General features: G+C 38.9%; 1 protein-coding gene across 7 annotated transcripts in view; it reads left to right on the forward strand.

The window, feature by feature from the left end:
- LOC131047827 (uncharacterized) overlaps positions 1-26,781 on the forward strand; it is a 62,229-nt gene extending 35,448 nt beyond the window's left edge. For 6 of the 7 annotated variants that reach the window (XM_059219543.1, XM_059219546.1, XM_057981609.2 and 3 more), the window contains 4 exons: positions 22,710-22,859; positions 23,009-23,294; positions 23,995-24,228; positions 25,959-26,781. In XM_059219543.1, coding sequence (XP_059075526.1) covers positions 22,710-22,859; positions 23,009-23,294; positions 23,995-24,228; positions 25,959-26,318 — 1,030 coding nt within the window. In that variant the 3' untranslated portion in view covers positions 26,319-26,781. The remainder of the gene's footprint in view (positions 1-22,709; positions 22,860-23,008; positions 23,295-23,994; positions 24,229-25,958) is intronic. The other variant, XM_059219545.1, reaches the window with a different exon arrangement.
- Positions 26,782-27,371: the final 590 nt, after the last annotated feature.

Here is a 27,371-nt window from a genome sequence, read left to right on the forward strand (position 1 = left end):
TTTGCTCTGGACCCTTTGGAAGGGTCAGGAGCGAAATTCACATTTAGGCTCAAATCTTGACTTCATTTCTCACATTCCGTCTTCCAAACAAGTGTTTTGCCCTCAATAATGCCTGGGAATGAGTTTGTTCTAAGTTTGGGTCAAAGTAGAATGTCTTATGGAGAATTTCGCTCTGGACCCTTTGGAAGGGTCAGGAGCGAAATTTGACATTTTGGTCTCTCCGTCAGGATTCATATATGGAATACAACATTTAAGTATAAGTGACATTTCCTTATATCTTTCTTCTTTCTTATAAGTATAAGTGACATTTAAGTATAAGTATATGGAATACAACATTTAAGTATAAGAAATTCTTATACTTTAAGTTATATTCCATATATATTGTTAGGATGTTTGAGAGTGGTTTCGGACCTCCAGGAGTTATAATGCAAAATCTTGTTTTTGGAGGATTCTTCAATTTTCCAGACTTAGTCAAATTTCAGGATCAGGATGACATTCCAGACAGCCAAATTTTAGGACATTTGAAGATCAAGATGACATTCCAGACTTCATCACTCACCAATTTGACCTAATTCAGACCTTCAAGGATGATATTCACTCACCAAGCTTCATTGACCACTTGAAACTCAAACAAGACACAATTAGCAACAAGAGCAAGACTAGGACTAAGGGAGACTTTCAAAGAAACCCTAACTTGGAGCACATGTTGACTCCCCCTGGCTCAAGCAGAGCCTGCCATCCTAGTGATCCCCCAACGACACTCAAAATGCAAAGGCTAACAGACAAACCCTAAAAACCTAGAAAGCAAACCCTAGAAAGCAAAATGTAGGGGTCCCCATTTGCCATGGGGCGATGTGTGAATACGTCACAACAAGTCCTTCCAAAAGTCCGCCCAAGTATGAAGTTGAGCACTTAAAACTCCGCCCTACTCTTGGAAGTCAAATAAAGTCAACAAGAATGTAAGTGATGTCATCAAATCTTCAAAAAAATTGAACTTATAATCAATTTAGAATGTTGGAAACTGAGATTTTCAAAGATCAACGAGCTGGAAAATCAAAATGGAAACTCAAAATTAAAATGGGAAAGGGGTATTTATGATTTTCAGACTGCGTTCCAAATTAGAAACTTTTTGGAAGATACTATTTTATGAGCCTAGTTCGAATTAATAAACTAAAAACTATTTTGAAACTTGCACAAGCAAAGGATTTTCGAACTAAAGAAGATGACAACACTTTCCCAAGATTTGAGTTAGAATTAGAAACATGAGTTGGATGATTTTTGCATGTTTCTAATTAGGAATTCAACTTCATTACAAATGCATCATTTGTAACTTCATTTTATACATCAAGAAGTTCGAACTTCTTTAGCCGAGGAGAGCATAAAGAAGCATTTACAGATTGGAGTTCATTTGGAGAAAATTTCGATATTGCTTGCAGTTGGACAAGCTTCTTGACAAAGGATTCACGGATTTTGTAGTGAAGCCAGCTGGTATAAGGAAGAATTATTAATTCTTTCTAAGTTTTCTGAGAAATTTCCAGCCTTATTTCAATCTATTCGAAGGTGAAGTTGAATTTATGATGAAGATTTGTGCATTTTCTGAGTTTTTCAGAGTCATTGATTTTAGTGGATTTATTCGAATTCTTAGTAAAGGAAAATCATTTTTTTTGACTAAGTAAAAGAGAGTTTTGGAGTTATAGCACGTAGTGTGGGATTGTGATCACAATCATCCTTGAGATTGAAGAACTTATATACGAGAATCCACTTTTTTTGGCTGAGTATGAAAATGAAATAAAATTTTCAAACACTTAGCCATTCATAACCCCTATTTTCTTCAATTCACAAATTAATTTCTAACTTAAGCTTCGTTGTCTAGTTGCAGATTCTAGGCACTATGAAATTTCAAGTGGACAAAGACGCTCCTCCTGAGTCAAGGATGACTTCAAAGTGGAAGAATGTTAGCGACACTAACCTCGGGCACATCAATTTGAGGGAGTTCAAGAAACATGTGTTTGGTTTGGACAACCTCGTGCCTACCACAATCGCACGAAAGATGATGAAGAGTGGCATCGTGCATGCTGTTGGTTTTCTTCCCACCATGCAATGCACCAAATTAGTAGCTGAATGTGTTAGGCATTACAACCCCGCCAATAGGGATATTGTTGCACCTGATGGGAGAATATTGGCGAACATCAGTGATGAGGCCATCAGGGAAGCCTTTAGAATTCCAGAGTATCACAATGCCGTGTATGTGACCAAAGATGAAGCTGATCGCATGTATCAAGACCACTTAGAGGAGTATGACGCCATTGTCAATCATTCTTGGTTGGATAAGCCAAGAAAAGGTGCCTCCAAACTTCAGAGGAAGAGCTTGGTGAGAGCATACTTCAAGGAAGATATCAGAGATATGATCGTTTTGTTGAACAGGATAATGGGGAATCCTCAAGGTGCTCCAGTTGAGCTTTGGATGTATTATTTTATTAATGAAATAATGAATGGAGTGAAGATGATAGACTGGGCTCAGATGATAAGTGACAACCTGGATAGCCAGTTGAAGAACCTGGAAGCAAATAGGACCTTCTTCATGAGTTCGTACCTATTTTATTCCCTGACTAGAACCTACAGATATAGAGGTCTTACTTGCAGAGGGGAAGTGGGAAACAAAGAAAACCAGTTTCCAGTCTATGATTATTACCCCTAGCTCCACATGGAAGAAAAAATCCATTTTAAAAGGGTAAATGACACATTTCTCATGCACATCACACAGACGTTGCAAGGTGGACTACATTAGAGACTCTCCCAAGAGTCTATGGACTTCATTAGTAGATTTGGATATTGGTATATCCAATACCCAAAGTTCACTTACCTTAGAATTCAGGGGTTCGCCGGATCTCCCTACAAGCTTCCAGCTTACCCTACCAATCGAGTTGTGTTGCTTGAAGTTGTGAGGCAATTGGAGGGGTATATGGCAATTCAAAGAGATAAGCAGAAGAAGGCATGAACCTCCTCTCTCATGATTGGGAATGGACTGGAAACATGTCCGTCGTCACAAGCTACTGCCACTGCTCAGAAGGAGCTGGCTTGGTACCCCTTTTATTAGTACAAGGCAAGGAAGAATTTTGATCCGTTCCACAAAATAAAAAGGATCGAAGGGATGATATTTGAGCATAGGGTTGATTTAGAAGATTATTGGGCTAACGCAGCCAATAGTTTCGAGGTCAGGAAGAGATTTTGGTCAAGGATTCCCTTGAGCTTGGTAAGAGCAACATAGGTGTTTATAGTTGTTGACCAAGTAGAAGACAACCTTGAGCTTCAGCAGCCAGGCTTTGAAAATATGAAGAATGAACCACTAGCCTTGATAGATTGGTCAGAGGGAGAGAAATCAGATTTGGCAGACCTCATGAGGTCAGTTGTCGAATATTCTAAATGGTGGACCTCTGAAAGGATGAAACCACTGAAGTCTAAGGTGTAACCTTGACCTATGATTTGATGGGAGTAGATGACTCTCTATCCTCCAACCCTTGTATCTCTGCAGGCAATGTTCGGAATCCAGAGAGTGTTGGGTCACGAAAGAGGAAGGAGTTAGTTGGAAGCTCCAGAAAGGCCATAGGAAAGAAGGTTGTAGGGGAGAGACGTGAATCCAGCGGAGGTCATTCCATCCTGAGTGCCGCATATGTCGTGCTTGATCAGAATGCAGTTGAGGAGCAGGAGATGGACATGTGTAGGGTTGATAAGGGAGTGATAGTGCCTTCTCCTTCGATTGAGGAAGTAATGAAAGCAGTTGTCCAAAGTCCGGACATAGAGCAAATTCTAGATACAGCTATAGAAGTTGAAACGCCTGCATCTCCATTAGTCTTCTTGGATGGTATAGTTATTGAACCAGGAAGGGCAGATGATGGGTTTGATTAGAATACCATAGAGTAGTCAACCATTCCTGATTGGCTGAGGGAAAGGATAAGGGCTAAGGTCCCTAAGGAAGCCCATTCTGAAGAGATCACAACAACATTTCTGGAGAAGGTGAATGAGCCAATCATAGTCAAGCCACCCAAGTCAGCCAGAAAGTTCTCTTTGATTCAAAGAGACAGTGCAGGATTCAAGACAGTTTAGATAGCTGTGCCAAAGGAAGGAAAAGCCAGGGATAATGTTGCCCCAGAAGATTATAAGATCACCACTATAGAGTTGGGTAAGCCTACCTAAGACCAATAAGTCTAGTACTTCAATGACTTGTAACGCCCTCAAGGCGAGTTTAGCTCAGGAGAGAGAGGAGAGAAAGAAGGTTGAGAAAGAAAACTAGCAATGGAGGAAGTATGTTCTCCATCTTACCAGGCCACTCAACCATTAGATACCGATCACCCCTCCACAACCTCTTCAGCAGGAGTCAATGAAGGATTACGAGGATATGAAGGGCACATTCACACAGGCCAAAGAGTGGATTTCAGATGCTTTAGCACGGGCTGATATATTTGTGGAAAACTTAGTATCAGCACATGAGTCTGCCTCTTCATTGGTTAGCCGTATCCAGGACTTAGCTGCAAATTGGGAAGACGTGGAGGAAATTCAAGATGAAATACTTCTGCACTTGAAGGTTACCCAAGGCTTGTCGAAGAGAAGTTTGGTGGATGTAGGTGCCATACAGGCTGGGGATAGGTATGACTTCAACACCTGGTATTATGCTTTGGTCACTCGAATTGAAGTTTTGAAGAAATCCGAGACTAAGTGCTTTGAAACAGAGGAGAGTGTTAGGGAGATTTTGAGTAAGGTGTTTCATGTAGTGTCAGAGATCTGGAAGAAAGAGAGTATAAGGGAGAAGCATTTGCAGGCAGAGAACTTGAGAGCCAGGATTCAGTCGAGCTTCTTCAAAGACTCGGGGATGATTGACAAGGGCGATCTTTCAAAGATTACCAATTTTCTCTTCATCGATGAGAACTTTCTTGCTCAAGCAGTTGAGTGGGAAAGCACCCTCGCTACATGTACCGATGATGTGGATATCATCGACTTCCAGATTAGCAGCTTGCCAAGTGTCACTATGGAGGAGGTTAGGCTTATTGTGTCCAGGTACATCGAATCTGCGAAAGAGGAAACTGGACAGTCACCTTAGTGAGATTAGCAACTGTGCCACATGTCACTTTCTTATTCTTTCAAACTAGTAGAGTTTTGGGAAACCCTAATTAGGGTTTGTAGCTTTCAATCTAGGTCCTTGATCACTATTTGATCTCGGCCGTTCATTTATTTTTGAAAAACTATATAAGGCTACCTTCTCTCATTTGGAGGGTGTGAGGTTTTTGACATATTGTTGCGTAAGGTCATTTCTAGATAATATATTGCATGCACGCTTTCTCTTCAGGGTTTGTAATCCCTATTGTTTGAATGATTTGCATGGTTTCGATTTCCTCAACACTTAGTTAAAATTAATCTAGATTTGCTTCCATTGTTGTTAATTTGAATGAAGGATTTGATACGTGTTAATTGATGGTGTATCTCCACTCATGCTTTTGGTGAATGGATGATTTCCATTTTACCGTGCAAAGTTAATCTGAGCCCATCCTCTATGCATCCCAACATCTTAATCAAACATCTTAATCATAAGCACAATCCATCGAAGATTGCACCGGCTTTGTGTAGTTGTCCCTAGTGTGGCGAAGCAAGGTTTGGTTTCCCGAGAACACCCAGTTGATACCGTCTCCGGAGTTCATAGGATTAGATTAGCCTTCTCAAACCCTATCTCTTTTCTCCTTTTTGAAAGTCTAAACCCCAGAAAATCCAAAAAGGAGAGAGCCTAAAATTGCTAAATCCGTCTAAGTCCAGCAGTTCAATAGATAGTTGTTAACACAAGTCTCCCTTGAGATTTTCAGCATACACTACCCAAGAAGCTATTTCACTAAAGTCGCTTGTTCGCACATAAAGACCTTGGAATCAGTAGTGATTTTTTAGGAGAGGATAGAATACCTTCAGGTATCCTATTCTAATGTTTGGTAGATGATAAAACAAACACCAACAGGACATCCCGAAGATCCTGATAACACAACACTTGATGCTGAGACTGGTGATAATCCTCTGGTAATGGATTGTTCAACAGCCCCCGAGATCAAAAAGGATGATACTGCACCAAGTGGCAACACCGGTGCAAAAGATAAAGGGGATGGAGAAGAGGAGAAGAAGGATGCTGAGACTGCAAAGGCAAAGGTTGGAGAGTCTAACAAAGGCAAAGGTGTAGTTGATCCGACAATTGTCACTCCTCTGGTTACAGGGACCTGTTGATGTGTTTTTTATGCACATGCGAACATAGAATAAAATACCTAAAGGTACCTTATCCTCTCTTGAATAAAGTCTCTGAATGCTGAAGATGTTGCGAAAAGGATCAATCGGGATGACTTCAAGGTTCTTTGTATGTAGGATCTCTACGTGTGGATAAGCTCTCTGTGGTATGATGTGATTTTGCTGGAATCACAAGGGGACTTACACTTGATGACTGAACGTCTGATTTGCTGGATTCACAGGATTTTACTGGTTTAGATTTGAAAAAAAAGGAAAAAAGATGAGGGTGAGGAAAGAATCTAATCCTAATACTAAGGAATGTAGGAGCAATGATTGAGCTTTGATGAAATTCTAACTAAGTCTTGTTTTGACATCCCAGGACCATCTCCACAAGGTTAGTGCGATCTTCGAAGGAAAGCTTTATGATGTTCAAATCATCACTGCAGACATAGACACCATCATGCCGATGCATATCAATGAAGAAGCGACAATTGAAGTTAAGCTTAAGCTGAATGATTCCAGTTGACTACACAAGGCAAGTCTGCAATCAACAAACTGCTAGTAGTATGGATATGCGAATTTTACCATCAATCAAGCACATTTCTTCCACTCATCTAATAACATGAAATCAAATATGAGAAGTATAGAGACCATGCAAATTGTCGAATCGACCCATAAATTTCACCATTTCTTCAATGAAGTTTTACAAGTCTCTTACAACAACATCTTGGCAACAATCTTTGCCTTCTCTCTCTACTCTACTCTAATTGCTATTCTATCAACTAGCTAATCACCTTCTAACTACTCTCAATTCACTAACTCTATTCTATTGCTTTCTAACTGCCTTTACAAATGAAGAGTCGGGGCTTATATAGTGCCCACAATACAATTCGATGGCTAAGATCAATTTGAGATCAATGGCCAAGATTCAATAATGAAAACCCTAATTAGGGTTTGTTACAACCATTACATAACATTTAATGCTTGACCAATGATAAAATTGCATCTTTAGGACACATGTCTTCTCTGGAAAATTCGACCAATGGATAGCTGGGGTAGGTACATCGAAGTTTGTGCCACCTCCCATGAGTTAGGTACATTGAATCTGGACATGCTGAGGTGGACCAATCCGATTGGAGAAGTGATGACTGGGATGCCACCTCGTCTGACATTTGCAACTTGGTAGATATTCAACTTGATGTTGCTGAGAAGCTCGCTTTAATTAACTCTTCTGAAACTATCTGCTTCTTCAACGAACCCTTTGCTCTGACTTCTTGTGTCCTTGATGTGCAGGATGATTGATGTACCTCGTCTTGGAATATCAGATTGGAAGAAGTTATTCCTTATCCTGATGATGCTGGATCGAAGAAGGTCGTCCCTGTCGATGCTAGACTGGAGGAAGTCACCCTTCTCCTTGCTTGATCTTCTTGGAGGAGACCGTCCTTGATCTGGCTTGATTTTCCTTGAGGAGAGCCTTCCGACTTGTAGATCTTTCGAGCTTGGGAGTCGCCATCTTGATACCTCCGCTTGAGTATTAAACTCCAAGAAATGATGTAAAAATAGATGAATTTTGCTAGGCAAAGTGTAGATCAAAGCTCTCCCTTGGATAAAATGCACCTCCTTTAGCTTGGAAAAGAACTCCACCTTCCACTAGCTTCTTCAAGATCTGGAAATTCGCCTTCAAATGTCTTCAAAAAATCTGGAAATTATCCTCCAAACTAGCAAGAAATTCGCCTCTCCAATAGCCTTCAAAATGAATTTCGCCCTCCTTAGTCTCCACACTTAGTAGAAATTCACTCCACTCCAGCTAGATTTCGCACCTTCAATTAGCTCTCCAAATTCGCACTTGAAAGGATGATTGAATGATTTGAATTGTGAAAAAACACCTCCAATATATAGAGTGCTCACCTTCCACTTACCCATGAGGCCGACCTAGCAAATAAAAGGTGAAATAATAAATAAAACCTCAAAAGGAGTAGGCCGACTTGTCAAATAAAGGCAAAATAATGCCTTGTGCGCTCAACTTTTAATTTTTTTTAATTCCAAAATTAATTTTAGATGCCTTCACAATAAAAGTTCGATTTTTAAAGGCCTAAAATCAATTTATTAAATGCCAAAATGTCTTTATTTAATGCCAATTTAATTTTAATTTTTTCAAATGCCCCAAAGTTAGCAAATTTTGGTGAATTTCAAGGAATGTCAACGTTCAATTAATGCAAAAAATGAAGGATATTACCAATTTCGCCCTGGACCCTTGGTGAAGGCCAGGAGCGATTTTTCAATCTAGACCTTGCATACCTCCTTTTTTTCGGCCAAAACTTCATCTAGGCATTTAAATGGCATTTTCCCACTGACTCGCAAACTTGGTTTTATCAAATTTTGAGGAAATAGTATGATTTTGAAGTTTCTCGCCCTGGACCCTTAGCAAAGGTCAAGAGTGATTTTTTATTTTGTGACTAAAATCCTCAATTTTCAAAGGCAATATAATATTCATCAAGTTTCTTGGGGTCCTTTTGCCTTATCTCATCCTTGCCTTAGCACAATTTTGAAGAAAAGTTGTAGTTTTTTGCAAAAATCGCTCCGGGCCTTCAATGAGGGTCAAGAGCGCTTTTGCAAATTTAAGCTTGTCCATGCCTTGTTGTTTCTCCAAATTATCTTCAACGGATAGAACACACCCTCTTCCATTTATTTTAATCACAAAACTTGTTTTGCCCTTGCAAGAAAATTGCACTTTTAGAATCTAGCTCCGGACCTTCAGTGAGGGTCAGGAGCGCTTTTGCAAATTTAAGCTATTTTCTCTCACCTTTCCCTTTGAAATCACCTTGATAAGGAAGAACTTTCCTTTTTTATGCTATGAATAAATCTTTAAGCCCAACAAGTGATAAAATAATGTGTCTTTCAAGAAAATTGCTCTGGACCTTCAGTGAGGGTCAGGAGCGCCTTTTGTTTTTTGGGTTGATTTCCTCTTTTGATGATCATCCAAATTATATTCAATGGGTAGAACACGCTTTCCTTGATCCCTTCCAATCATAAAATCACTTTGATCTTGCAAGAATAATGCAAATTTGAAAATCTAGCTCTAGACCTTCAGTGAGGGTTAGGAGCGATTTTTGCTACCTTGATCAAACTGCTTCATTTTTCATCTCGAAATTTCTTTGCTAAGGAAGATGTTATCTTGCTTCATGCTATGAATAAATTCTCATGTCCAAGAAAGGTCACAAGATGGTGCATATAAAGAAAATCGCTCTGGTCCTTCAGTGAGGGTCAGGAGCGATTTTTTACCTTTTGGACAAAACACCTTCAATTCATCATCTTCAATCAAGTCTGGGTTTTCTATCATGCTTATTCCACTGCTCATCTTGCCTTTAATACCTCATCTTGATCACAACAATGCTAAAAATGACCTTCATGGAGAATTTCGCCTAGCGATTTTCTCTTTGTTGCCCAAAATTCACCATTTTTCAAACTTTCAAACTTTCAAATGCATCCAGTAACGTCCAATCATCTCTCCGGGAAACCTTGCACAAAACAAGTTAGCCAAAATTAGCGAGAAATAAACTTGAACAACATTTTCGCCCTGGACCCTCAGCAAGGGTCAGGAGTGAAATATACAATCTAGGCTAAATTGCTCAATCTTTTAGTTTCAAACCACTTCACCGGGCGAGGTAAGATCATTTTCAAAGCCAGGAACAAGATTTCAAGCTCAAACAAGGTGGCAAATGAAGTTTATGATGATTTTCGCTCTGGACCCTCAGCGAGGGTCAGGAGCGAAATTTACGATCTTGGCCAAAATTCATCATTTCCTTCAAGGTGTTCAAACAATTCCAAAGTCCAAACAAAATGCTTTGCAAATCAAAATTTGGTCGAATAAGGCCAGGAATAAGTCCTAGGTTGATTTTCGCCTTGGACCCTCTGGAAGGGTCAGGAGCGAGATTCGCTTTGGACCTCCTGAGAGGGTCAGGAGCGAAATTCGCTCTGGATCCTCAGCAAGGGTCAGGAGCGAAATTTGACTTTTTTAAACTCTCCGACAGGATAATTTTATGGAATATAACATTTAAGTATAAGTGAATACTTTAAGTTATATTCCATATATACTTTCAGGATGTTTGAGAGTGGTTTCAGACCTCCAGGAGTTATATTGCAAAATCTAGTTTTTGGAGGTTTTTCAGTTTCCAGACTTAGTCAAATTTCAGGATCAGGACATTCCAGACTTAGCCAAATTTCAGGATCAGGACTCTCAGACTTAGCCAAATTTCAAGACCAAGACATTCCAGACTTCATCACTCACCAACTTGACCTAACTCAAGCAGAACCTGCTATCGAGGTGATCCCCTAGGCGACCCTCAAAATGCAAAGGCTAACTGACAAAACCCTAAAAAAAACTAAAAACAAACCCTAGAAAGCAAAAAAAAGCAGGGGTCCTGTTGTGACCATTTCACACATCGCCCCATCGCAAATGGGGACCCCCTCTTTTTGCTTGTCTTTTGTTCGTTTTCGCTTTCGTCTTTAGGATTTTGTTAGTCAGTTACTTGTCTGGATTTAGGGTCAAGCCTTAGGGTTTTTATTTTTGTCTTTTCAGGCCAAAATCCAGTCGTTTTTGAGAGCTTTTGAGCTTCCTTTTCTAGGATGCAAATTTTGAATGCAATGAGTTCGCCAGAATGGTCTAATGTTCAATTGGAATGTTGATGCAGAGCTTAAATTTGTCTAAGTGTTGAGAGTGAAGTGTGAATTTTTGTCCGATTGAATATTTTGACTAAATTTTGACCTTTTTGATTTTTGATCCTAGGCATTGGAAATGATTTGTTTTTGCCTTGTGAAGTGTTAAAATGTGAAAAATCATGTTATTTTGGCCTTTAGGAGCAAAATCGCTCCTGTCCCTCAGTGAAGGACGGGAGCTCATTTTCAAATATCTCACTATTCCTGCAGAGTCGAGACGAATTTCAAATTGGAAGTGATGGAGAACGGCGAAATCTTTCCATTGAATATAAATTGAAGATTTTCATGAAGCACCGAAACGCCTCCAGGAGGAAAATCGCTCCTGTCCCTCAGTGAAGGACCGGAGCTACAAATCAAATTTTGCCTTGTCCTTGTCAAATTTCGACGACTTGATGATTTGAAGAGGTCCAAAGGAAGATGCTTTACCAAATGAATATAATTTGAAGTGCTAACACAAAGGACAATGGTCCAGAATGCAAAATTCGCTCCTGTCCCTCTCCAGGGGACCAGGGCGAAGTACCTTATAGCTCCCGTCCCTCTCCCAGGGACCAAAGCGATGTCCTTCATTGGGCAAAATCCAGGCAAAAATCAAGACAAGTTTACGTCCAAAGGCAAGGAAGAGCGTGAGATGAACTCATTGAATACGAATTGAAGATTTTTAAACGTCCACAAGGGTCCCAAAATGTCCAGTTCGCTCCTGTCCCTCAGGAAGGGACCAGAGCGATTTTTGTTATAATTAATTTTCTTGCCAAGTTGCAGACGATATCAAGGCATGGATGAATGGAGTAGAGCATGACGAATCCGTTGAATATAAATTTGGAACCTGACAAAATGAAATGAAGGCCACAAGAGATGGATCGCTCCTGTCCCTCTCCAAGGGACCAGGGCGATACAATGGTTATATTGCCTTTTACTTAAGTTTGAAATCGATCTAAGTCAAGACGAAGGGTGGCAAGAACATCTTAAGGCATCTTCATCGAGCACAAGTACTTAAAGGTCATCACAATGAAGAAATTTGCACCCTAAGACCTAGTTCGCTCCTGTCCCTCAGGAAGGGACCAGGGCGATGTTGGATATATTGGCCATTTCATGCAAGATTTACGTAAGATCAAGGGTTTGCAAGGTCTTAGAGGGTCCATGGTGCCTTTTGAAGGTAATACACAAAGATTTTGAATGTAAAATGATCACCAAGATGTACATAGGGACCATATCGCTCCTGTCCCTCTCCAAGGGACCAGGGCGATTTGCCTTGGACTCTTCGTTTTGTTTCGAGTTCATGCCAAGTCAAATACTCCACAAGATCATACAAGGTTCGAGACATCGTTTGAAGATCACATGCAAGAGTCTTGAACGTCCAAACATCGTCAAACATGCTAAAATGCTCACATCGCTCTTGTCCTTTGAACAAGGACCAAGGCGATCCCATCAAAAGCATTCATAATCCTTCACAGTCAAGGCAAGGCGAAGATGAACAAGGTAAAGGACGGTGTTTGGAAGACATCACAACGAAGATTGAAGTTTAAAGTTGCTAAGATTATGGAGAAAGACATGGATCGCTCCTGTCCCTCTCCAAGGGACAAGGGCGATGATCCCTCTAAATGTCCAAACACCACATGCAAACAAATGGAACGAGCATAGAAAGAACGAACAAAGATGTTATTCGCTCTACAATGAAGGATCGAAGATCAAAAATGCAAGGTCTACGTGAAAACATGGAGATCGCTCCTGTCCTTTGGACAAGGACCAGGGCGATGAACACCCAAAGGCACTTATGCGCACATGCAAGGCAATCAAATTCGAAGGACCCATCAAAATGATCGATATTGAATGTGGAAAGGAAGGAGATGAACGTTGAAAACATGACAAAATCATGGATCGCTCCTGTCCCTCTCCAAGGGACCAGGGCGATGAGGTACGTCCCTTTCGTTTTCATAATTTTGGCGCCAAATAAACATTTCAAATTTTCCTTAAATGCTAAGTTCGATAAAATTGAAAATCCTATTTAAATTAGCATTTAATATGGCGTTGATCATTTATTAATTATTTTGCCTTTATTAAAAAATCGAAATTTATAAATTAAAACGAAAGGCATTTAATTAATCATCAATTAATTAATAAAAAATTGAATTTGGGCGCTCATATATGGAGGTCGGCCTTGCTATTTAATTAAAAAATCATTTTAAAAAATTGTTTTATCTCCAAGTCGGCCTAAGGGCATGGAGAGGTGCAAGCGCTATATATGGAGGGTGAAAACTATTGTTTTCACATCATTATTTTTATCCCTCTACATGCGAATTAAGGAGAAGGAAGGAAGTGCGAAGTGTGGGGTGCGAATTCCATTCAAATCCAAGGTGGCGCTATTACATCAAAGGTGGTGCGATACTTCATTTGAGCGAATTTGAAGACCACGCCAAAGGTGAACTTGAAGATCACGTTCAATCCAAAGGTGGCGAAGTTGATCTTTTGAGGAGATAACTTTGAAGATCATTTATACATCAATTTTGCCTAGGCGATCTTTTGTCTTTTTGCATTCTAGAGCTAGCTCTCTATTGAGGTATGGCGATTTGATTTTATTGCTTTATTTATTCATCGTCATATTTTAAGTTTTGAAGTTTTGAATTTTGAATTTCATTGCTCAATCTTTTGTTTTTAGGAAATGATAACTCTAGAGACTTATCATGAGGTTTCCTAAAAACTTTATCTCTCTAATCAACGTTATTCATTGCAAAATATGGTTCTCATAATGAAATGTTGTGTAGGTATGGCGACCCCAAAGGCGGGAGCATCCGCCAGTCGCTCAGCTCTCATGAAAGAAGATCAGAAGACCGAAGAAGTGGAGACCAAGATCGTGTCGAAGTGGAGCAACATTGGAGATACAAACTTGGGGAACTTTAGCACGAAGAAGTTTCGAGAGGTCCCCTACATTGGCAAGCCATCACCTGTCGCCCGGAGAATAATAGAGAGTGGCATCATCAAGGCGGCCGGTTTTTCTCCAGCTATTCAGTGCCGCGACTTGATGATCGAGTGTGCTCGTCACTACAATCCACAGTCCAGGACAATTGTGTCCAATGAGGGAAACACTTTGGCGTACCTTTCAGAGGAAGCTATAAGTGAAGCTTTCCATCTTCCAAAGCACAGGGACATGATATATAAGAGCATTGAAGGAGCCAGATCAGTGTACGATGATGATCCAGATGCTTGCCTAAGCATAATCAACAAGAACTGGCTACTCAAGAGTCGTCCCCGTCTAAGCAAGGTACCGAACACACCGCACCGGATTGATTTCCAGGAGGAGTACAGAGATTTGATTACTATGCTCAACCGAGTTACAAGAGCACCTCATGCCTTCTATTTTGAGAAGTGGATGTTTTACTTCATCCAGGTGATTGTTCAAGGAAAGGGTACGATACATTGGGCTAGGATGATTAGCCATTGCTTAGACGTACAGTTGAGGAGACTCAGGGCTACTAAGTCCTTCCACATGAGTTCATACGTCATCTATGCTTTGGTCAGGAGTGTTGAGTACGCAGGACTACCTCACAGAGGAATGATTGGAAGAGGACCCGGTGAGGTCAGAGCTTGTGATTCCTATGCTTACTTGCATCATCCGCCAGGGAAAAACTATAAGTTAGTTAATGATACTTTCACGATGAACATCACAAGGACGTTGCAAGGAGGGATTCACAATAGATTATCTCAGGATGCCCAGGAATTCATCAAAAGGTACGGTGCTTGGTTCATTCAGTTTCCCAAGTTCACTTACATTAGAGTGCATGGATGTCCTTTACTTCCATACATGTTGCCGAGGTATCCGACAGACAGAATTGTGTTACTTGAGGTAACAAGGCAGTTGGCAGCATATGTGAAGGCATTCAGACATAGACATCAGAATGGAGTTCAGGTACCTATTATTTTGGGTAATTCAGTTGAGGTATGCCCTAATGTCTTAGCCATGGATGACGCAGAGAAGGAGTTAGCCTTGTATTCTTTTTCATCTTTTGCTTGGAGAAATAGTTTTGATCCACATGGACATTTAGAGGAGACGGTCGGTAGAAGATTTAAACATGAGCACCAAATTGAAGATTTTATGATGAACCTCCTAGATGATCTTGAAGTAAAACGAAAGATACATTCTAGATTGCCTTTGGATTTCATCAGGAAATGCAGGATTTACAGAGTGGCCGACCAAGCTCAGGACAATGGCAGGCACATCCAGTCTTCCTATGATAGAGAAAGCAAAACAATAAGGTTGGATTGGAATGAGCCCGAGGTCATGGATTTAGATGATTTGATGGCACCAATCTTGTCTTGTACTCGCAGATGGGTAGACGTTCAGCATCAGAAGTTGAGAGAACAAGGCATAGCTATGTCTTTTACTTTGGAAGAGAAACCAGCCGAAGGTGGAGCAAGTGTGAGTGAAGGCAATCCTAATCCTAGGAATTCAGGTGAAGGTAACCTTCGATTTGCCAGTGAGGGCAATCTCCATCCGAGAGGTTCGAAGAGAAAGGAAAGATCAGAAAAGAAAGAGCCTTCCAAGAAAAAGCAAGGTGCCAACAAAGATCAAACACCAGGTACTTCTTCCAGACCAGAGGATAGAACAATTCGAGTGGAAGAGTCCATGGAGTCGATGGTACAGAATGACAGGCAGGAGGAAGGACAGGCACAGCATGTTTCATCAGATGGATCTCTCCAAGACTATGATTTAGAAGAAGATAATGAAATAACATCTCCTCCCAGACAAGAAGAAATAGTACATAAAGAAATTCAAGTTCAAGAGACAAGATCGAATATCCCAGATTGGTTGAAGGAAAGATTGACTAGGGTGATCGTAGTTGACGACGAGGACAATGCAATTGATTTAGAGAGCCTTGTTGGACGTTCACATGAAGTAACAGAGAAGAAGAAGGCTACCAAGATGTCCAAGATGATTTGAGATGAGACTGGATCTAGGAAATTGCAGATAGCTACACCGGCAGCAGATAAATATGAGGGTGAGATCCTAGCAGAGGATTATGATATACAGACTATTGAGTTAGGACCATCCACAGCAGAGCAGACTTTAGATGATGCCACCGACACATTTGAGGCATTGAAGGACAAGCTTAGAGAAGAAGTGGAAAAGAATAGAAAGCTTGAGAGAGAGGTCGGTGCATGGAGGACATATTTCAGTCACATCAATGAACCTTTGGGACGTCAGGATCCAGTTAGATCACCAGTGCAGACATTGCCCCTTCAATCGATCAATGAAGCAGAAAGATTCAGGAACTTGGTCCAGCGTACATGTAGTTGGATGGATAGATCTCATACAGTGGCCATAGAGTTTGTTACAAGGATAACGAAGATTATTCATCAGGCTATCCAAGTTCTTGAGATAATCCACAGGTTGATGGTAACAGTAGCTGCATTTGCCCATACCAAGGACGTTATCATCCCTGTCTTGAAAGTAATAAGACATACATCCAGAAGAATTTTAGCGCAGGAGAGGATCTTGGAAGGTGATTCTCACAGTTTATTTCAGTGGTCAACCTTACTCCATATAAAGAGTGTTCTCTTCGAGGACATCAGTGTTAGATGTAGTCAAGTTGAGGAGGTGATCAATCCGATCCAGGACAGAGTATTTGAGGTACTTCGTACCATTCTTGGCAGAAGGATCGAGGTCGAGACAGATGTGGATATGCAGGAATTTGAGGATAGAATCAAGATCATCTTTCGCAAGGACGCAGATGTTACAGATGAGTAGTATGATCAGATGTTTGCCACCATGCTCCTGATTGATAGAACGAAGGAACTTGAACCTACTTGGGACGCAGCTCTTCTAGATGCATTCGATCAGGTCATCCACTTAGAAGAGAGTATCAAGAATCTTCTCGAGATTCCAATCACAGAAATCGAAGGAATCGTGACAAAATTCATTGCATATGCTAAGAAAGAGAATTGGAAAGGGAATAAGATTCTAGATGAAAGGTTGTTACAGATGACATGACATCTTATTTCTCATTGGTTGATACCTCCTAGGTTTTTGTGCCGAATTTAATATTTGGCTATGTATTTAATATTGTTAAGTAAAAAGGAGGTCATTTGTAACAAACCCTAATTAGGGTTTAGGTGTCATGATCTTGTCCGTTGATTTACTTTCAGTCTGGACCTTTCATTGTAATTGGGGATGCTATTTATACCCCCATTTTTCATTTCATTGAAAAAATAGATAATAGAGTAATAGTCAGATAATAGTCAATAGTTGATGTAAGAGAGATTAGAGTTAGAAGCAATTTTATTTTGTAGCAAGATTGAGTCTTGAAGAGAGAAATTCAAGCAATTGTTGTACATGATGACTTGGAAATCAATAAAATATTGAAGTTATGGTGTTTTGTTGCAAATTTCTTGAGTTATCTTCATGGTTGTTTGATACACTTGAATCGTGCTCAATCGAAGTAGTTTGTTAATTTGAAAGACTAAGTGTGAGATTTGATATTTGGTAGGATTCGTAATCCAAACCACTAGCTTCTTGCTGATTGTAGGAACGCCTTGTGTGGTCGACTGGAGAACACTTTGAGTCCTTAATCTTCAATTATCATTGTGTCTTGGATATGTACCTTCGTAGTAGTGTCCTTGATCTTTGATGCATTGAACACCATTATATTACCTTAGAAGATCGCACTAATTTCAATTGAGTTGTTATCTTATGGCAAAATTGAAGTTGGTTGAGTCTTGCCAAATCTCGTCCATACTAAGTCATTCATAGGGTTAGGCTAGATTAGACCTCTTTAAACCCTATCTTTTTGCTATTTTTTGAAAGTTCCTTTTAGTTTAGTAAAATCTTCGAGCTTTAGAATGCGTAAGACCCCTTGGAGGAAACAGCAAATCACATCATACCACTAAAAAGCTTGTCCACACGTAGAGACCCTATTAAAAGAACCTTGGAGTCTACCTAACTGATCCTTTTTGCAGATCTTCAGCAGTTAGAGACTATTTTCTCAAGAGAGGATAAGATGCCTTTAGGTATTTTATTCTGTGTATGATTGTGTATAAAATACACGTCAACAAATTCACAACAGGACCCCACAACAGGACCCCACCACAGGACCCCACCACAGATCCCTATAAATCTTGATGGTTCGTTGAACTTCAGAAAGATGTCTACTGTAGAAAAGTTCATGCTCGCAGTTGCTATGCAAGCCCAGGCTAGCTAGGATTTGGTGAAGTCTGAATCTGAGGATAAAAAGCTAATTTTGACGTCGGTAGATGTTTTGCAAAAGGTGGCTCCAAATGTACAACTAGATTCTAATAACAACCCCTCTAGTAAATTGTTGCAATTGATCAACAGTGTAAATACCAGTTTTGATTATTTAGAGAAGTCCGCTACTTAGAAAGTTTTGGATAAATTTAAGGATGTTAGGATATAGACATTCCAAAAGATGATTGAGGATGATAGAGTGAGACTAAATAAGAGATTGTAGATTATTTCTGATACATTGTCAGAAGGCGGTAAATTGTAGAAATCTTGCCTAATTTTGCCTAAATTCATTGTAGATATAAACAAGCAGATAGCTATTTGCTAGGGCAAGCTTGCTAGCATTTCACAGTCCTTTGATCCAAATGTAACTCTAACCAGAAGTGTTGAAGGGCAGATTATAGCTCTAAATGATCAGATCTCAAGCCTCCAAGCGAACAAGGACAAAATTTTGAGAAAAGTTGGTGAACTCCAAAACCTGATTGCCCCCCGGTCGGACACCATGTTGAGTGACAAGGTAGATTGTATGAAGGAGATGGCTCGATCTATGTCATTTGACCTAAGGGAATTAGAAATTCATGCCACTTTATTTAATGCATTCATCATAGTTTTGGATAACTTGAAGAGTGGGTGGGATACTCACCTAGGATTTTTGAAGACTATTTATGTTGACATCTTCAAGTATTTTAAAAATTTTTGGTAAATATCACTGTAAATAAATTCTGGACAACATCCCATCTTTGGCATTGATGTCAAAGGGGGAGAGATACGGTGAAAAATGTACAGTATAGAAGAGTGGAATTCTTTGTCTAAGGGGGAGCCTTTTGATTCTTTTGATTCTTTTGAATCGATGTACAGTGCTCAACACTTAGCCATTTTACACGAGTGTTGCCATCAATGCCAAAGGGGGAGATTGTTGGCAATTGACACACATTCGCTGGGTTCCAGTGGCTGATTATTGATTTAGGATTGTCATTGATGGCAACTCTTCATGGAGATTTGATCCGGTAGTCATAATTCTTCTTATTCAGAAGTGGGTGTTAATCGGTAGTTGATTAACCGGTATTTCAAGATGAACAGAGCATTTTTGGGTTTGGAAGCTTTTCGGTGATTACGATGCATTGAATCATGTTTTTGTTGATTGGACCGACTTAGACACGTCGTTTTATTAATGTTTTGGTGATCTGCACTTATCTTTTGAGATCTGGTCAAGCCGACATGTGACTATACGTCACACTAGCAGGCCGACATGATTCCAACACAAAGTTGGGAATTTGACTCCATGGAACACTTTCATCACTGCTTCTCTACACTTGAGTGCCCAAGTCCAGCAAAGGCATGGTATAGCTACAAGAAACTACCAAACATCTGTAAGAATGGGTTAGCGTGAAGTTCTCCATGATTGAAAGCAGATCAGTGCTGTAATCCTGTAGCTCCCAATGAGCTCAGAAAATTGCAAGAATTTCCTTTTGGACCAGGCTAACATCTTCAAAAGAAGCAGAGGGTTTCTGCCCAAACCGAGATGGCAGAAATGCCCTGAGAAGCCACGACTGCTGTTTGGTTACTGACACCACCGAAGCAAACTTCTGCTCAGGGCTCTCACAAATTGTTGCCTTTAATCTGGGATGAGCTGGTTCACCCAAACAAGAGACACACAAAACAGCTTTAACAAAAACATGTGCTCTTCTAAAAGCTTTCAATTTTTCCAAAAGAGTTATTACAAAAGAAGAATTGACTTGTATCAAGAATGTTAAAATCCATTTGACAAGGCCCCATATCCACTCCTTCCCAGAAGTGGAGCATTTGTCACAAGTGGAACTTATTCAAATGCAAAATTTCAGTTTTTGATAGATCTATCATTTTTGTATTTCACTCTTTTGGGGACCTTTGTAGAGTTTAACGATATCCATTGTCCCACATGAAGGAAGATAACTAAGAGTTAATCCCAAGCTTTTCAATGCCAATAAATGGTATTAGCATCAAAATTTTCTGTTGTATTAGCAATAGCTGATAAGTAGTAGTGAAGCCCCATTGACTTTTAATCACAAAAGCCTTACCATATGACATTTTACTGATTAGAGTCTTTTTGGGGAATCTGCCATAATGTCCCTTCCTGGCTAGGTCAGCCAGCAGAGAAATAAAAGGTTTTTTTATAAATATGTAAAACGAAATATCAGCCAGCAGAGAAATAAGAGGTTTTTTAATAAATATTTAAAAACGAAATATAAATAAATAATAATAATTTCCTAAGTTGGCCTGCTGTGATGGAAACCCTAATCTTTCTGCGAGTTTTCCTTTCAAGATTGCAATTTTTGGTTAGAGATCCCTATTGTTGACCCAAGGGCGGGTCTGTTTTAGGTGTTACCACCATATTTAGGGGACTGTGGTGATCAAGGGCATTGGTGTGGGTCTGTTTCAGGTGTTGGCTGCAATTTTCAGTGGACTGTGGCAATCAAGGGCATTGGTTTGACAGGTATCTATGTGGTGTCTGTGAATACAAATCAGGTCAAGGATTGAGCTATTGAACTCTGTAGAAAGGGGCAAACAGAAGCAGATAAGTTTGGTGACCTATCGTGGGGTTAAGTGTAAACAGTGAAGGCTTCATCACAAACCCACAATGACCAGAGGGAAGTTTACCATAGTGCTAAAGCTCATTGTCACCAGCAGATCACCATATATTCATGTCAACAACAAGGCGGCTTATCAGTCCCTTCCAGGGACTTGCGTCAGCTTTGGACCTGCATAACAGCAGGAGAAATCACCAGCAGGTCAGATCAGGGTTCGAACTTCATTGCATGCTTGCAGGTATCCTCCAGGTGTGCCCTAGACCTCAATGTATCTGGCCTGGAGTCCTGGTTGTATGTCTTTAGTGTCATTAGTGGTGAGCGAAGGAAGGACTGAACCGCCAACCATTTTTTAAACTCATCTGGGCGGGCACAATCATCAGATCTAGGGTTTCCCAACCCTTTTTGCATTCAGTTGGATAGAGATGCATAGCAGATCTAGGGTTTATTTTCCACTCTCAGAGAGTAATCAGCAAAAAACCCTAAACCTTCAGTGACTTACAGCAGAATAACATCTATATTTTGATCTCAGCTATTCCGGGGATCTGTTAAGGGAGTCATAGTTAAACCTTCAATGGCTTAAGCAGAAGAAGATCTATATTTTGAGCCCAGCTGTTCTGGGGGTCTGTTAAGGAAGGGGGTCATAGTTCCAGTTTTATCTGAAATAAATAAACTTAAGTTGGGTTTTCACTGCGGTTTGAGTTTCTTTTCAGTTGTTTAAACTTTCTTTCTAGCTGTGTAAAAATCAGGTGAGAACAATATCCAGTCATCTGTAGTTGCTGTGTGTATGTTTATAAAAATCGAGAGACCTTTCTGATTAATGTCCTATCAACCCTATGACATTACATAGGTGCTTCCTTGCATATCTCTTATCAAAATAATATTCTGTTCCAAGTAGACTTTGCTGTCTTATGAACCTGTGAGCCCTTGATAAGCAGATGTTTGTACAAGTCGCGTTTCACATTAATTTTCAATACTTTTTTGTGTATCTAAATGACATGGCCATTAATCCTTTTGCAGACGTACGTAGTTCTAGAGGGTTGGAAATCTTTTTTTTTGATTTTTCCCTCAGGTCACTAGCTGATAGTTGATTAGTAGGTATGGTTTTCAAGTTTTCATTAGATAAAACATTGCAACTTTGAGCCTGGACCTATTGACATAGCAGAGATTATATTTAATTGATTCTGATGAGGTAAAAGAGGAGCTGCATAAGTACACACCTAATGAGGATAAGATCTAACCAATCCAATGTAGCAAGGGAGAAGCATCAGAACTACTTGAATAGAGGTTTTCTAGGAAAGTAAATAGCTTACAGTACAAGTAGTAGTCTAGCAGAATAGGAAAACTAGAAACACTCTATTGAGAAAAAGAAAAAGACGAAAAAATTAATTGACCAAAAAGCTCACTAAGCAGTTTTTTTAATAAGTTGCTGCTTCTTACGGAAGGCAGTTGAAATATTGTAGAATAATTTAAAAACTTGAGCAGATTAGTGAACTTAAACATAAACCAAAGGAAAGATTGATCCCTTATATTCAGAAGGTGAGGAACCTTTGAAACTAATGGGTAAACACTTGGAATGAGATTAGATGAACTTAAAATAATTTTTGTGGTAATACTATTTAACGTTGCAAGGAAGCGATCTGTCGAAGAATTTGTTGCCATGGAATCTTACTGTTGTCTTACTGTTTCTTCTTGCTGTCAAATTTACCATTTGTTAAAAGTTACAAATGCTCGGGCCATTTCTTGGTGCCTGAACAATGTTTCCTGCAATATAACTGTTTCCCATTTCATTTCCCATTTCTCCTTTTAGGTAGCAGAAGTCAATCTTATTTCAGTTATTGCATGCTTCTTGTTGATTATAAACTATTAACGCACTCTTGAGGATCTTGATATGTTATTTGCTTACCAGTTTTCCTTTTCTGTTATGTGTGTAATCTGATATGCAGATATGAAGCATGGGTCATATATAATTTCCTTTCTCTATGTCTTGCTTGGGTGGGTGGACCAGGTGCTGTAGTTACAAGCTTAAGTGGCCGAGTGCTGAAGCCATCATGTTATCTGATGACATGTTGTCTTCCTCCGATACCACTTGACGGGTTTGTGTCATTTATCATTATTTTAATCCTTTTCCATTAGTAAGCATGCGCTTTTAGATCTTTCTTTCCTCTATTATACTAATGGTCTTCCTCTAGATCAATTTGAATATTGTTTGTTGGGTCTTTAGTAAATTGGTTTATATGTGCAGGCGTTTCATTCGACGATGCAAGCAGGGTGGGTTACAGTTTGTCATTTTGAAGCCCATACTTGTTGCAGTTACATTTATTTTGTATGCCAAAGGGAAATATGAGGATGGCAACTTCAGTGCCAACCAAGCTTACCTATATGTGACAATCATCTACACCATATCGTATTCTTTAGCACTGTATGCACTAGTTTTATTTTATGTGGCATGCAGAGATCTACTTCGGCCATTCAATCCAGTTCCAAAGTTTGTAATCATAAAATCTGTTGTTTTCCTTACATACTGGCAGGTATTAATCTTTGGTGACTTCATCTAATTTATTATCAATAACTCAGTTTAATTTTCTTTGGTAGTTTTCAATGATCCTTTGGCTTTGGGTTATGTAATTCATTGAGCTTTGCAACCGGTTTGAAACCTGAACGTATAAACTATTATAACAATATATGGGTAATGATGGACCCCATAATCCTATCAAGGGTCGTGGATAGGGAAGGATATAAAATGCTCCTCTACTTTTTAGCTTTTAATGCCATATTGTGTTAACAAGTGTGTAGTGATATCGCAATGTCTTCTTGTTTAGCATGTTTTGTACAGATTTACATTAGTTTATGAATTACTAATATTGTAGCTTAGTGAAATATCTGTATGTTACTATTAATATATTTTAAATTTAGCATGCGTGCACTACTGCTTCTTTGTTTTTTAAGATAAAATATAAAATATTTGAAATTAATGTTAAATTTAATTTTTAACTTACAAAATAACTAAAACCCTCAACAATAGCCTTCCCTGAATGCAAGGTTCTTGTCTGATAGAGGCAAGAACAATAAATAACCAATAATATTAGTGTTTAAAATTTTGGTTCAAGTTCTTTGGCAGCATAAAATTGTTTGGACTAAGTATATATATATGATAAAAAGTGATTTGAACCTGGATTGTACATAAGGTACTTGTATGTGATTGGGTCGTCCTGTTGGTCATGTATACAGGGAGTCCTAGTGTTTCTAGCAGCAAAGTCTGGAATCATTAAAAGTGCAGAGGAGGCTGCTGATGTTCAAAACTTCATTATCTGTCTTGAGATGGCCATTGCTGCAGTTGGACATTTGTATGCATTTCCATATAAAGAGTATGCTGAAGCAAACATAGGTGCATATGGTGGTTTAACTGGGAGTCTTACACATGCCTTGAAGTTCAATGACTTCTATGATGATACAGTTCACCAGGTAATGAATATGTTTAATTCCATAAGCAAGAAAGAAATTATGTCAGTGTCTGTGATTGCCAGAAACTGATGAATGTGACATTATATGTGCAATCCTGATGGTTATATTTTTTAAGGCCAATAATTGTGAGTTGAACTGCTAGTTTTCCCAATTATGATAATTAGATGGTGAAATATGGTGATTAGTTTTGTCATTAATTGCAAATCACCGTGGGAACTTTGTCTGGATTTTCACATGTGGCTATTCTACTGATTGCTTGATAAGTAATTATGTTTCACTTCTTCGGTAAGTCATCATTGTTGTGCTTGTTCTATTCTCATGAGTGGATTTGAATTCTCTCTCTGCATTTTTTCACTTTTTATACTATTCAAAAGAGCCTTTTACTAAATTAACCAGCAGGTTTGGAACTATTCACCAAGGCAAACTTCTTGTGTTGACATGACAATTTCAGTTGCAGTAGGTTGCCATATTGAACTTATTTCTCCTCTTAGACTTAGCAGATTTTTAAATTTTTTAAAAGTAGAAATCAAGATATTTGGTGTTCTGGTGAATGTGAAGAAAATATATCATGCTGGGATGGTTGGATGCTAATAGTAGTCTGTTTCAAGCTGTGCCCACACATCACAGTCTTATATTCTGCCTCATTATATCCATCTCAAGCTTTTTGGGTCATTAGTTAGCTCAGCTTCTATGGGAAATTGTCTTTCCTTTCTATGTCGTTGCATCCTCTTTCAGTTTCCTTTTGTTACTCAGCCTCAGGGTGCATTTCTTGCTTCATATTTTCTGGCTAAGTCACCAGGTTTGGCTGAATTTCATCCTTGAAGTTCGAAATTTGCCGAACTTCAAAAAAAAAAAAAAAAATTCATTGAAATTCACCGAGCTTCAAAAATTTTTTAATTTTTATTTTTATTTTTTATTTTTTTTTATTCTTTATAAATTTTTGGCCTTCTTCTTCTGTTAATATTTTTTAAACACATCTTTAGTCTGTCGTGAGTCGCAGCCTACAAGAGAAGTAGTCATGGACCCGTGATAGTCGCAGCCTGCAAGAGAAGTTCGCCTGCAATTTTTGCCTATCGTTTGTGCCCTAGCATATGTTTCCTATGGTTTATATTTTATAAATATGTCATTTTTTGTAACGATTTCAAATCTATTTATCAATTTTAAACTATTTAGGGAATTTTATAGATATATTACATATATTTATTAAAACAATTTAAAAATTACATATGGCGAATTTAATTCGAATTTTGTACATTTCGAATTTTTCCCTCATCGAACGTCATTCGAATTTCAAAGTTGCTGAACTTCGAATTCGAATGAGAACCTGGTGACTTAGTTTTCTGGTATAGTAGGCTTTAGCCATCATCAATCCTAGTGTATTGCTGCATATTATTAAGATAATTAAAGTTTTAGATTAACAGAACTAATATTGTTTTTGGTGAATCAAAATACATATAAGCTCTTAATGACAGGTAGATAAGTGAAAAAAAATATATTTTAGTTTTTGGGGTATAGTTAAGTAAGCAGTCTCACAATAACTGAGAATTTGCAGAATCATGCTACTGTGCTTCTATAAGGCCAAAATCAAAGAAACTCAATGTTTGTGTTACGTGTAAGTTATAGTTGTGTCAATTTGGCTGGAAATCAGGCTTGTCATATATCTTACTACTGCTTAATATATTGTACATAGAAATTGACATTTCTGATGCATTGTGCTTATGATGCTTCAGTTTGCACCGACATATCATGATTATGTCCTTTACAGCAACGAAGGTGAAGAAGGGACAAGAAAATATCGAGCACGGACATTTGTCCCTACTGGCCAAGAAATGGACACCGTACGGAAAAACAGAAAAATCTTTGGAACTGGTAAAACTGATGATTTATATTCAGTGGGGGTAGCTTCTGCTGATTGTGCAAGTCCTCGTGTTGTGGAAGTTGGGCATAAATCTGTCAAGGATCCAGAATCCATGAAATCTTCTTTGCTTTTTGATCCAACAAATAATTTTTCGAAGCCTTATGACATTATGTCATTGGAGTCTTCTGTTAATGAAAGAAATCCATCCGAGTTTAATCCAAGGAGGGTCTGACAAGCAATGCAGCAGGTATAACATTGGAATGTATTTGATCAGTAATGTGTAGGATTATTACGAAGCACATCCAACTGAAAATTTGTTGTCATTCTTTTACGTGTGGTATTAGGAAAAAGTATTTTGTTTTAATTCATGTATATTCAGTGCTTGGAATGGGGTTTTGACTCGAGTCCTGAATATGGGCATGTTCTCTTGGGTTTTTTCTCTCCATGTTGCTTTCTGTATATCTAGACATCCTTACTAGTTATTCTTTTCTTCAGTTCATTTGGACATTCATCACTTGAACTACTGATGTGCAAATGAAATGATCAGGGATCAATGGCTTCATTTTATAATATGTAACCAAGAGTTCTCACACGACCGTATGATAAAGACGGCTTTCTAAATGTTTGTATCTGTGCCTGTATAATAATAAAGCTTGCAGTCCACTCACCTTGTGGAAGGTACTGCAATTTATGTATTCACAGGAGCCATGCCTCCTCTGTTTGGCTGGATATATGATGTACCTCAGTGTCTGCATGTCTTCTATTACTGAAAATTCAGTTTTGTAATGGTTGGTTTTGAATAGCTGGGCGAGTCATTTTTCTGTAATATTGGAGCAGATTCCTTCTTTACATTTCCAGATTAGCAATGCATACATAATTACAGTAACTTCTGATGTTGTGCAATAGATACTTGAACGAGGCATAAAATCTGAACTAATATGTTGTGTCTCATAAACTAGGGAAGTATATTTATCATTTAAAGAATTATATTCATCAAGAAAGGTGTGATTTTGAAATCATTACTGGCATTAGCATACAAAGTTGTCTTATTTAATTCAATTGTGATGAATATAGTAGATTTCTAATCTATACTAATTCGCTTTTGTATTTCTTTAAAATTTATTTTTTTCATAGGCAAATACTGGTCTATTATTCTAAGAGTAGGTTTTAGCCTTTCATTTTTACGTCCCTTTGCAAGTCTTTAGTTCTATGCTTCAATGAGAGAGCACCCTACAGGTATTGAACTTGTAGCATCGTCATTGTAAGCATAGCAACCAATAACTGG

Source organism: Cryptomeria japonica, chromosome 4 (genome assembly GCF_030272615.1).
Source record: "Cryptomeria japonica chromosome 4, Sugi_1.0, whole genome shotgun sequence".
Classification (NCBI taxonomy): Eukaryota; Viridiplantae; Streptophyta; class Pinopsida; order Cupressales; family Cupressaceae; genus Cryptomeria; species Cryptomeria japonica.